The sequence below is a fragment of the Marmota monax genome, unplaced genomic scaffold (genome assembly GCF_021218885.2).
Source record: "Marmota monax isolate L192 unplaced genomic scaffold, Marmota_monax_Labrador192_F-V1.1 WCK01_AAM20220418_F8-fsc00012, whole genome shotgun sequence".
NCBI lineage: Eukaryota > Metazoa > Chordata > Mammalia > Rodentia > Sciuridae > Marmota > Marmota monax.
The window spans coordinates 12,403,481-12,416,310 of record NW_026695227.1 but is presented as its reverse complement, the minus strand read 5'-3'; the positions used below and the strand labels follow the sequence as shown (position 1 = coordinate 12,416,310).

Here is a 12,830-nt window from a genome sequence, read left to right as displayed (position 1 = left end):
TCTCACAGTCTAGTAAAGTGTTCTATCACTGAGTAACATCTCCAGCCCCCATAATGAAGTTTTGTTCAGTCAAAAAGAACAATGAAATTACATCATTTGGAGGGGGGGGGGTGGAAATCAACGGATCCAGAGTGTTTCATGTTAAGAAAAAGAAACCAGACTCAGAAAGACAAGTACCAAATGTTTTTGCTCGTATGTAGAAGCTAGAGGGGGAAAAAAAAGAACAAGAAAAAAAAGATGTCATAAAAGCAGAATGGAAGTCATCAGGGAAGAAAAAAAGGGATTGTGGCAGGTGGAGAAACAGAGGGTTAAGAGAAGTTTGGGAGTAAAACTGATCAAATTATGTTATATGTATGTCTGAATATACCACAATGAAACCCATTATTCTATATAGAAAAAGGCAAAGCAAAATAAAAACATAGTACCAACCATTCCCTCTTAATATATGTATATGTATGTTTCTATAAACAAAACAGTGTGAAAGGAATAACTTCAGGAGAAGGAAGTAAAGGAGATGTTGGAGCAGAAATCATAAATTTGTATTATGTATTTTTATTTTGTGGGTAGAATATTCATATAGTGTTTCTCTATTTAAACACAATAAAATAATATTTTCAAAGAAAAATTTAAATGATTATTAAAAAATTCAGTGAGACTCACAAGAATATAGATAATCAGGTAAAATTAGGAAAACACTACAAGATATGAATGAGAAATTCAAAGGGATAGAGATTTGAAAAAGAACCAAACAGAAATCTTGGAAACAAAAAGCTTAGAAAATGAAGAAGAGTACAGTTGGAAATTCCAGCAACAAACTAGATCAGGGGGAAAGAAAGAATATCTGAACTTGAATATAGGCCTTTTGAAATATTCCATTCAGACAAAAGAAGAAAAAATAAGAAGAAAGCATTAAGATCTTTGCAACACCATTAAATGAATAAACATTTGCAGTTGCAGATTACATGATAGTGAAGAGAAAGAAGTTACGAGCATAGGAAACCTAGTCAATGAAATAATAGCAGAAAACTTCCCTAATCATTGGAAAGACATAGATATCCATGTCCAGGAGGCTTATAGACATAACCAGAAAAAAAATCTTCCCCACACAGTGTACTATAGTCAAACTGTCTAAGACAGAAAGAACTTTAATATACATAGAAGTGCCAAGTAACACTTAAAGATGTCCCCATCAGACTAACAGAATATTTCTCAAACAGAAACTCTAAAGCCAGGAAGAAATGGAAGGACAGATTCCAAGTCCTGAAAGAAAATAACAGCTGACCAAGACAACTATACTATGCAAGGTGATCCTTTAGAAATGAAAGAAATATGAAGATTCTCTAAGACAAGCAAAAACTGAGAGAACCCATGACCACCAGGCCCCTCACAAAACATGCTTAGAAGAGTCCTACATCCAGAAGAAAGATAACCACTATCATAATATCATGTGAAAACAAAAATCCCACTATAAGAATAAATACATAAGAGAAATATAAAAGAATCAATTCTGTAAATGTCAAACAGAAATATGAACAAGAAACAAAGAATATTAAAAACTCTAAGAAAATCCACAAGATAACAAGTCCTTGTCTCGCAATAAGAACCTTGAGTGAAATGGACTACACTTTCTAATTAGTAAATGCAGACTCTCTGATTGAATATAAAAAATATAAGACCCAATAATATGCTATCAATAAGAAACTCATGTCACAAGTAAAGACACATACAGACTGAAAGTGAAAGACAGAAAATGATATTGTAAGTAAATGGAAATCTAAGGCAAGGAGAATAGCTATACTAATATCTGACAAAACAGACCTTAAGACAAAACCAGTAAGAAGCAACAAAAAACATCAGTATACAATGATCAGAGGATCAATTCAATAAGTCAATATACTGGTTAGAAATCTGTATGCACCTAATATTGGTGCACCCAATTTTTAAAACACTATTAAAACTAAAGGGAGGTGGATCAGCTCATGCAGCTGCAAGACTCTGAACTTGCTTGCAGATCAGTTTTGTAATGCCACTGGAGTGTTGCAAAAATGTGGTCCTCCTGCCTCTTTTAATATACAGACAGCAACTAACAAAGACAACCAGCTAATCTTACAGAAGTATATGCCCAGCTTTTTGCAGCACTGATTGCATGAACAGCAAAAGACATCTATGTTTTGATAGATTCCTTACCCAGTGAAGAGTCTACAGCTGCTAGCTAGAAGAAGAAAATCATAAGGCTGCTACATGTCTGGAGGATATTGTTTATCAAAGAGACATGCTTTGGGAAAAGATACAAAGTATACTTGCTGACATCCCTCAATCACAACTAAAGACAAGAAGTGGTACCCATAACCAGTCTCTTCTAGACTCATAGTACCATGTGGCTAAGAAAAGAATTCTCAAATGACACTAAGAAATCTGCATCAGATTTAGATATAAGCTTTTCCAACAGTTACAGAAACTTTTGGAGGTGTTACCTTTGTAGCTATTTTTAATAGTCGTCTTCTATTTTTGCTCTTGGTAAATACACTTATAAATTTATGATTGAACCAATGTTAAACCATCATTATGCATCATTTATCTGAACGAAATTATTAAAGCATATTAAATTAATGCTCACAATACAATTAAACATATGCTACAAGTTTAAAAATTAAAAAAAAAAACACCACCTAAAGGAAGAGAGAGGCTTTAATACAATAATAGTGGGGAGTTCACCACTACACTTTTATCAGTTGACAGATCATCTGGACAAAAGATCAACAAAGATACATCAGAGTTAAACCAAGCTACAGATTAAATGGATGTCACAGAATTTACAGAGCGTTTTTATCCAAAGGCTACAGAATATATATTCTTTTCATATGCACATGAAACTTCTCTAGAATATGCACATATGAGGCCCCCAAACAAGTCTTAAATGAAGCCCCAAAACATTGAAATTACATGCTGATTTTGTTTAAATCACAACAGGATAAAATTAGAAGTCAACAAAATAGAAATATACAAATGCATGAAGACTGAACAACAGTTTAAAAAAACAACAACAGTGTATTGTTGAGGAAGTTAGAAATTTTAAAAAGTATCAAGACTAATGAAGTACAATATACCAAAACCTGTGGGCTGCAGTAAAGAGGTACCCAGAAAGGAATTTTTGGTAACAAGTGTCTAAATAAAAAAATTAGAAATATTTCAAGTATAACATAGCAGTATATCTCTAGCACTTGGAAAAGTACAAACCAACCAAACCCAAAATCAAAAGAAACAAAAAAAATCAGAGCAGATAAAGGAAATAGACACCAAACAACAATACAAATGATTGACAAATGGATTAAAATATATGGTATATATACAAATGGAATATTACTCAGCAATAAAAGAGAATAAAATCATGGCATTTGCAGGTAAATGGATGGCATTGGAGAAGATAATGCTAAGTGAAGTTAGCCAATCCCAAAACAACAAATGCCAAAAGTTTTCTCTGATGTAAGATGACTGACTCATAGTGGGGTAGGGAGAGGGAGCATGGGAGGAATAGATGAATTCTATATGGGGCAGAGGGGTGGGAGGGAAAGAGAGGAGGCAGGGAGTTAGCAATGATGATGGAATGTGATGGACATCATTATCCAAAGTACATGTATAAAGACATGAATTGGTGTGAACATACTTTATATACAACCAGAGATATGAAAAACATGTGTTCTATATGTGTAATAAGAATTGTGATGCATTCCGCTGTCATGTATTTAAAAAATAAAAGCAATTAAAAAAAAAAAAACTATTGATGAAAGAAAGTGTTGGTTCACTGAAAGGATAAAATTAACAAACTTTTAGCTAGACTAACCAAGAAATAAAGAGACAACCCAAATAAAGTTAGACATAAAAATGGACATTACAACTGACACCATAGAAATATTAAGAATCATTAGGGTTTATTATGAAAAATAATGTGGTTATAGTTGAAAAGCTTAAAAGAAAACCAAGACTGAACCATGAGGACAAAAGTAACCTGAATCAAGCAGTAATAAGATTGAATCAGCAATAAACATCTTCCAACCAAAAAAATAAAAATAAAAAACAAAAACTCTACCCCGGATGTCTTCACTACAGAATTTTCCTAAACTTTTAAGCAAGAGCTAACAAAAATTTTTATCAAATTATTCCATAGAATTAAAAGTAAGGGAACTCTTCCAAACTGATTCTGAGTTTAGCATTACCCTGTACCTGTAACAAAAAGCTCATATGCCTCAATCAAGTCGGTTCCATCCCAGATATACAAGGATGGTTCAACGTAAATCAGTAAGCACAATACATCACTTCAACAGAAAATTTTTAAAAAATTAACAGATGGGGGAAGAAGGCATTTTATAAAATTTGACATCTCTTCAAATCCTGAAAAAATAGATAGAAAAGGATCATACCTCAACATTAAAGGCTGTATATAATAAAGCCACAGCTAATACCATACATGAATAGAGTAAGGATGTCACTCACCACTCTTATTCAATATAATCCTACAAGCTTTAGAATGAACAGTTAAGCAAGAGAAGTGAAATACATTCAAATAGGGGGTGATTAAAACTATCCATGTTTACAAATGATGATTCTATATATAGAAAAACCTAAAGGTTCTAAAAGACTAAATTATTAAAACAGAAACAAATTCAGTAAAGTAGCAGGGTGCCAAATTAATATACAAAAATCATTAGAATTTCTGTGTACCCATAATGAATTTGCCAAGATAGAAATATGACAGCAATCCTAGTCACAATAGCTACAAAAATATCTGGGAGTACACTGAGGAAAGATCTCTGCAATGGAAATTACAAAAATACTCCTGAAATAAATTGAAAAAGACATTAAAAGATGGGAAGAATTTCTGTTTGTGGATTAGAAGGATATTTTTCAAGTACACATACTACCCAAAGTAATCTACACATTTAATAACATTTTTCACAGACTAGGAAAAGCAATCCTAATATTCACATGGAAGTACAAAGATAATAGCCAAAGAAATGTTAGACCAAAAAAACAACAAAAAATAAATAAATAAATAAATAAATAAAAAGCTAGAGGCATTGCAATACCTAATTTCAAGACATATATGACAGAGGGCTGGGATATAGCTCAGTTGGTAGAGTGCTTGCCTTGCATGCACAAGGCCATGGGTTCAATCCCCAACACCAAAAAAAAAAAAAAAAAAAGATGTATGATACAACAGAGAACAGAGTTATATTGATAACCAAAACACCATGCTATTGATATAAATACAGACACATAGAGCAAGGAAATTTAATAGAGATTCCAGAGATAACTTATTCTACAGAAAGTCTCCAAAAACAGTTATAATTTGGATGTGTGGTGTCCCTGTGTTCTCATAGGAATATTCAGAATTAAAATGATTAGTTTATGAGTGCTTTAATCTAATCAGTCCACCCTAGTGTGAATAGACAGACCGGGTAGTAAGTGAGGGCAAGTGGAGCATGGTTGGAGGAGGTGGGTCACTGGCAGTGTGTCCTGGGAGGGTTCCTCTTCCCTGTGGCCCCTTCCCTCTCTCTTCTTTCTGCCAGTGTCCTGAGTAGCTTCCCTCCACCTTGCCCTTCCACTATGATGTGCTGCCTCACCTCAGACCCAGAACAACACAGTCAGCCCACATTGGCCTAAATCTCTGAAACGGAGCCAAAAATAAACTGTCCCTCCTCTAAGTTGCTCATCAGGTCTTTCTGTCACAGTGACTAGCACAAACATACACAGAAGAAGTTCAGCCTCTTCAAATGATGCTGGGAAAACTGGATCTCCACATGCAAAAGATTAGAACTTGACCCCTAACAATTACTCTAAGCCACAGCAACTCAAACTGAATTAAAGACCTAATAAAAGTAAGACCTGAAACTTGGAAACTACTGGAAGAATACAAAGGGGAAATACTTCCAAGACATTGGTACATGCAATGATTTCTGGATACGACCCCAAAAGCATAGGAAATAAAAGCAAAACTTGACAAATGAGATTACTTCAAACTAAAAAGTTCCTGCCCAGCAACCAATCAATCCAATGAAGACATAACCTATAAAATAGGTGAAAATATTTGCCAATTATTCATCTGACACAGGGTTAACATTCAGAATATATAAGGAACTCAAAAAGCTTCAACAAGTAATCCAACCTTTAAAAAAATGTGCAAATAATCTGAACAGACACTTCTCAAAAGAAGAAATACATATGGCCAAGAAAATATGTCCCAATGATTAGCTATGAGAGATGCAAATCAAAACTACAATGAGATATTATCTCACCCCAGTTAAAATGCCTATCATGAAAAAAAATTTGCTGGCAAGGATGTAAACAAAAAGGAACTCATACACTGTTGGTGGAAAGGTAAATTAATATAGTCATTTTAGAAAACAGTATGAAAGTTCCTCAAAAGCCTAAACATATATCTGCCATATGAGCCAGCTATAAATTAGCCACCAAAGACTACCTGAAGCTCGTGTTTAGTGTAGCACTATTCACAATACCCAAAGTAAGGAATCAGTCTAGATGTGTATCAACAGATGCATGAATAAAGAAAATGTGGTACATACGCATAATGGAGTATTATTGTTATAAAGAGCAACAAAATCCTGACTTTTATAGCAAGTTGAATAGAACTGGAGTAGATTATGTTAAGTCAAATAAGCCAGACATAGAAAGACAAGTAGCACATGTTTTGTCTTACAGGTGGAAGCTAAAAAGAGTTGACCTGAAAATAGTGATTATTTGATTTGGGAAGAGTGATTGGGGGGTAGAAAAAGAGTTGGATTTGATCAGAGCATGTTGTATGCATGAATGGAAATACCACACCAAACCCCACCAATGTGCATAATTACTATACTTTAATAAAACATCAATAAAATTCAGTTATTTACCCAGATATCTTATACTATATGGAAAAAGAAGAAACTGTTGATGCCAACAAGCACTCAAAAATGTTAAGTGAGAAATATCAGATTATAAAACAAGTCTGGAGACATTCCCAAACATACTTAGGCAATATGGTAGTCTATCTCTTTTTGAGAGAGGCCTGGAGATTGAACTCAGGCCTTTAAGCATGCTAAGCATAAGCTCTACCACTAAGCCACACCCCGACCCCACAGTATATCTTAATTTAAAAAAAAAATCTTAGATCATTTTCAACTGTGGTAGTAAGATGAAAAAATTCTAGGGCACCCTCATGATCCCACCTTCTGATGTTTGTGACTCCTCTCTAGAGTGTGGGAGTGGCCTGTGGATTGCTTCTAATCAATAGAATATGGCAAGGGTGATAGAACATACAAGCATAGGATTGCATGATTATGTTCCAAGACTGCAATGCCTGTCTGGCTGGAGTCACTCGCTCCCTTGCCATGTTATGGCCCACTATGTTGAAAGACAGAAGTGGCCAGGAATTGAGGGAGGATTCCAGCTGACAGCAGCAAGTAATGGAAGCCCTCAATCTTCCCAAAGTAAGCCACAGATGAGATAAGTGGCCCAAGCAGCACCTGATAGCCCTGGGAGCTCTGTCACAACAGAGTCAGCTAGGCTATGCCTAGAGTGAGCCACAGAAGTTGTGAAGGAATGAATTGCATCATTCCATGGAAAGTCAGCTATGAAGAACTAGTACAATAGTCAGTTATGAGAATTGATAATAGTTTGGGTATTATTCGGGGGTATTATTTTGAAACTAATGCATGTGATTAAAATAAGCAAATGAACATTTACATTGAGTTTCATTAGTGACATCGAGAATCAAGATTTCCCTCTAAGAAAGGAGATACAGAGAGAGAAGAGATGAGTAAAATTCGGTTATCCTGAATTTGCACTGGAAGAAAGACCATGAATGCAACATATATCATCTTTTAAAAATTTAAATGCATCCTACTTCTAATTATTGTGAAGGCCTAGAAACAACCACTGCTCCTTTTCCCTAGAGAGTGGTCTATACAGAACATTTCCCATGAAAAGGTTTCATGATCCTTGAAGAAATAACTGATCCCAAGGCTGGAGCAGGAAATGTACAAGATAAGCCTGAGAATTTTATAATGCCAAGAAAAATGAGGAAGGGCACATGTCAAAGTTTTTCTACCTGAAAGAGCTAAAAAATATTCTCTTAAAAAGACAGGGACCTTTCAGACAAAGGAGCCAGCTTGAAGAGTATTTTGCTGGCTAACTCTGGGACAATTTGAGCATCAAGACAAATAATGACAGTAGCATTACAAATGACTTCATATAAGAATCCAGGAATTCCTAATGATACCAATTAATTAGTGAGAAGGTAAAACTCTTGTGGTAGATTGAGAAATAATAAACATAGAAAAAATTATGGAGAAAGAAAAATTTGTTTGGTAACCATCATAATAATAATTGATTCAGACAAGAAATATCAGTGTTAAAATTACTGAGTGTAAGTTTGATGAGGAACAGAATATTTACATAGACTCAATGTATCTTCCAATATAATACTTATTAAGTACAAAGGACAAATAACTTTATACAACAGAGAAACCAGACAGACAACATAATAACTAAGAAATCAAAGTTTTTAAAATCCTGACATATTGTGCTGAAAGAACAGAACATCACTTCTAGAATGCCTGACAAAATGAATAACTTGCCTCAAATTCTTGATTAAATATACCAATACCAGACTTTCTACAGTCACTGGCCCCACTCTTCATTTTAAGGTCATAAAAGACAATCTAAGGAACTATCCCAGATTAAAGGACACTAAAGAGACAGGACAACTAAATACAAGGTGTGATTCTGGATTGGACCCAGGACTATGGCTTATTCTATTGAGCAACTGATGGCATTTGAATATAGAATTGTGAATTAGCTAATAGTATTGTATCACTGTTAAATATACATCCTGACTTTGATAAATGTACTGTGGTCATCTAAGCAAATGCCCTTGTCTATAGAAAACCCATATTGATGTACTGGGGTAAAAAAATATACATATCTGCAAATTGCTCCCAAGGGGTTCAGAAAATAGAAATACAGTAATAATAAAGCAAATGAGACAAAATGAAAATGATTGGTGAATCTGGATAGAGAGCACGTGCAAATTATTCATACTTTTCTGTAGTTTGAAATTATATCAAAATGAAAAGTTACCCCCACAAATGACACTGTAATCAACATGAGATTTCCATTGTCCAATGATGGACATTAATAAGAAGATTAGAGGGATAGGAAAAGTAAAGGCAGTGGAATGAATATGATACAACTTTCCTATGTACATATATGTATGTGTGTGTATATATTATATACATATATATGCTTCAGTATACATATGAATATACCTCAATGAATCTCCACATCCTGTACAACCACAAGACTGGGATCCCAATGAGAATAAGATAGACTTCATGTTTGAATATGTCAAAATATACTCTGCAGTCATGTATATCTAAAAAGACTTTTGAAATAAGCATCAGTAACAAAACTTACAATGGATAAAACATCAAATATGCTGAAATGATGAATTAAACAACAACAACAAAATTATGAGTGACCTTTATCGGTCACTATTTGCATTTTGAAAACTGGTAGGTTTATCCTGCTTCTTCAGGGCACAGATGAGGCTGGCTAAAAAGTTAATGAAACAGGGCAGAGTTTCTCATTATAAATGCATTGCACCTGATAAATTAGGATGGAATGATGGAGCGTCACCATTTGCTGTTGCCTCCCAAAAATCAAAACACAAAACCTTGAACTTTTATCTGCTCAAACCTCTAACTATAGGATAGAGGAAATAAATTAAGTGTTCCTATAGATATATGATCACCAAATTTTAGGTTGTAGAAAACTCTACCAAACAGAATAGTCATTTTACTTAATAACTTAAAAAGCAAGAAGAGAGAATGCCCATATTAGGCAGACAAAAAAGAGACCTTTCTTGGATATTGATTTGAACAATAAAACTTTTGTTTAAAAAGATACTTTTCACACGAATGAGAAGTTTTGAATACTGACAAAATATTTGATAATAAAGTTATGTTAGTCATAATAATGGCACTGTAGTTCTATCTAGAATCAGTTACATTTTAGTTACTTTAATATTTGCAAATAAAATAATGTAATGTCTGATATTTGCCTCAAAATAATCCAGAATAAAAGAAAACAGGTGGGATTAGGAATGAAACATAACTGGTAGACACATATATAGGCAGTTTTTATACTGTTCTCTCCACTCCTATATATATTTGAAGTGTTCCATAATTTTTAAAAATTAATCTGAAGTTATCAACAGAGGAAATTGTGAAAAGACTTATAAGAAATCATTAAATGGTTACTCAGGGGAAAGTGATTACTGATTACTTCTCCCCTATTTATTTACCAATACATTAATTTTATTACAATGCTCATGAATATTTACATGCTAAAAAATCAGTTGCAGAAAATTTTAAAAGAACACATCTCAAAATGAAACAAAAATATAAAGCTAAGTTTTGACCTAAACTTGTATAATGGTTTTATATACTGAAGTATAGGATTTCTTGTAAGACAACTCCTATGACATGTAAGTAGTTCCAAGCAATGCTTAGAATTGATAATTCAGCTGGTAAACTCAATGAAACCATCTAAGTCACTGTTAAAATAAGCAAGAGAGGGGTTGGGGTTGTGGCTCAGCAGTAGAGTGCTTGCCTTGGCATGTGTGAGGCACTGTGTTGGATCCTTGGCACCACATAAATAAATAAAATAAAGATATATTTTAAAAAAATAAGCAAAAGAGGTACTAAAGAAATCATAAAGAAAATCAAGACCTGAACAACCAATCTTACTCCCAAGTTAGGCAGCATCCACCATGTGTGTGGACATGGGGACAGAGCGTCCCCCACGCAAACCATTTCCCTTTCTCTTGCAAAATAAAGCACAGGTGACATGACGAGTACTCCTGAACATTTAAGCAGATAGTTTTCAACTTACCTCTGCATTTTGTGTCACATGCATGGAAGATTCCTGTGAGTAACTGTTCCTCCCAGACCTTACTGGTGCTGTGCATTACATCTTGGCCATCATCAGCTCCTGGTTTCCATCCTATCAGAAGAAAAAATACAAATTCAGGTGCTTATCTGTGCTACAAGTTATTCATTTCTCATTTGGGGTATTTAATTTTAGCAAAAGAAAGCTTATTTTAATAAACAGAAGCCTATAATACTGATTACTTGTCTTGAATGAACCCATCAAAAAAGTGGTCTTGAGGGCTGGGGATGTAGCCCAAGATGCACAACTCCCCAAGTTCCATGACAGAATCATAAGGAAGTAAATAAAGTAGTCTTAAAAGGTCTCCCTCTATTTTTTCCTTTTTATTTATAAATTTTTAAAAGGAGGAATAAGAGATATGGAGAAGGAAATGAAGTTTTTTTGCTTTACAATGAAAGTACCTTATGAAAAAGCAACTAGTAGGACATAGATTTATAAGAAAAACAAAGGGAAAGAAGAAACTATACAGATTACGTACAATTTTACATTTTGTTTTTCAGATCTTATTATATAAGAAACTGTTTTAAACAATCTCTTAAGTAGTTTTCTAAATCTCCATTGGCCTGAAAAATTAACATCTTCCCTGGCCTACCTCCTTTGCTCCTGAAATAGAACCCATATATTCTTACATAGTTGTTTTGCTGTTATGCAAACAAATATGAAGAGTTCTTTCAGCAAGATATCTAGGGATTATATGAATTTTAAGTCCACTATATCTGTATATTCATGACATTCTAATTTGGCATTCAAGTTGATTTCCAGGTCAGTAGAGAAATGCCAAATGATATGATTGTAAATGCAATCCAGAATTTCTATTCAGATTTTAATCAGAAGCATGTAAAATAGATTTCACACATAAGACTTTCTTTTAAGGTGGGGGATAGACACAAACATACTTAGAAAAAGATAGATGCATCCATTTAAACTTTAATAATGTATATTGGTTTTAAGTTCAGATATTCTAAAAGCAGATGTGATTTTTGTTTCACTGGAAAAACACACATTAAAAAAATGATTATTTACCATCATCATTCAGAGATAATTTTCTCACCACTGAATCCTTAGTAAAAAACTGAGAGCTTTGAGTAGAGGCAGAATCATGGTCAAGCATTAAGGTACAATTGTTATTTCCACTACAGTAGTTATTCCAGTCCTTGGTAGAGAAGACATCCCCTGCTCGGATCTGTGGTATCAAAGATGTATCACACTGGTTGTTCTGTGATCTCAGCCTTACGATGTTTTCAGAACTAGTGAGACCAACAGTGTATGTGGCATTCTGGGGAGAGTACAGGTGAGAGATGGATGGGGTTCTTGCAGATGCTATTTCAGGGGATGAAATGAAGGCAGCCACTTTCTCAGAACTTGAAAAACGAGAGTCCCGCACAGGAATGTGAGCAGCAGTCATCTTCCTCAGCACCTCCTCAAAGGTTTTCTTGGCATTAGTCTGTGGACTATCAAAACTGCTAGACTGGTATTTGATAATTTGTCGAATCGGATTTGAAATTGCGTCTCCTTTTTGAATGGCTCTGATTTTTCTGCAAATGCTTTCCACTGGGTTATGCCGCTTCTCAGTTACCTTCTTTGCAGAAGTCATCCTTGGCTCTCCACCAATTGGATAGAAGTGCCTAAAGTATGGGCAAAAGTAGACACATTTTTAAAAGTTAACATTGTCTTAACTATTATCCAGCAATAGGCTACTTATTCTCAAGTGGACTTGGGAGGACATCATGACAAAATGTTAAACTGTTCTAAACAACTTCCAGTGCATTTAACTTTGATGCTCAATTGTCCAGAAAACAACAACAGATAATGTCTATAAAGTACTT

The 12,830-nt window shown here is 34.3% G+C and overlaps 1 protein-coding gene and 1 pseudogene across 1 annotated transcript in view; one reads left to right on the top strand and one right to left on the bottom strand.

The window, feature by feature from the left end:
• Irag2 (inositol 1,4,5-triphosphate receptor associated 2) overlaps positions 1–12,618 on the bottom strand; it is a 110,504-nt gene extending 97,886 nt beyond the window's left edge. The window contains exons 1-2 of the mRNA XM_058576277.1: positions 12,028–12,618; positions 10,948–11,058 (exon numbers count right to left, since the gene is read on the bottom strand). Coding sequence (XP_058432260.1) covers positions 10,948–11,058; positions 12,028–12,598 — 682 coding nt within the window. The 5' untranslated portion in view covers positions 12,599–12,618. The remainder of the gene's footprint in view (positions 1–10,947; positions 11,059–12,027) is intronic.
• Positions 54–2,371, top strand: LOC124087104 (mediator of RNA polymerase II transcription subunit 21-like; annotated as a pseudogene).
• Positions 12,619–12,830: the final 212 nt, after the last annotated feature.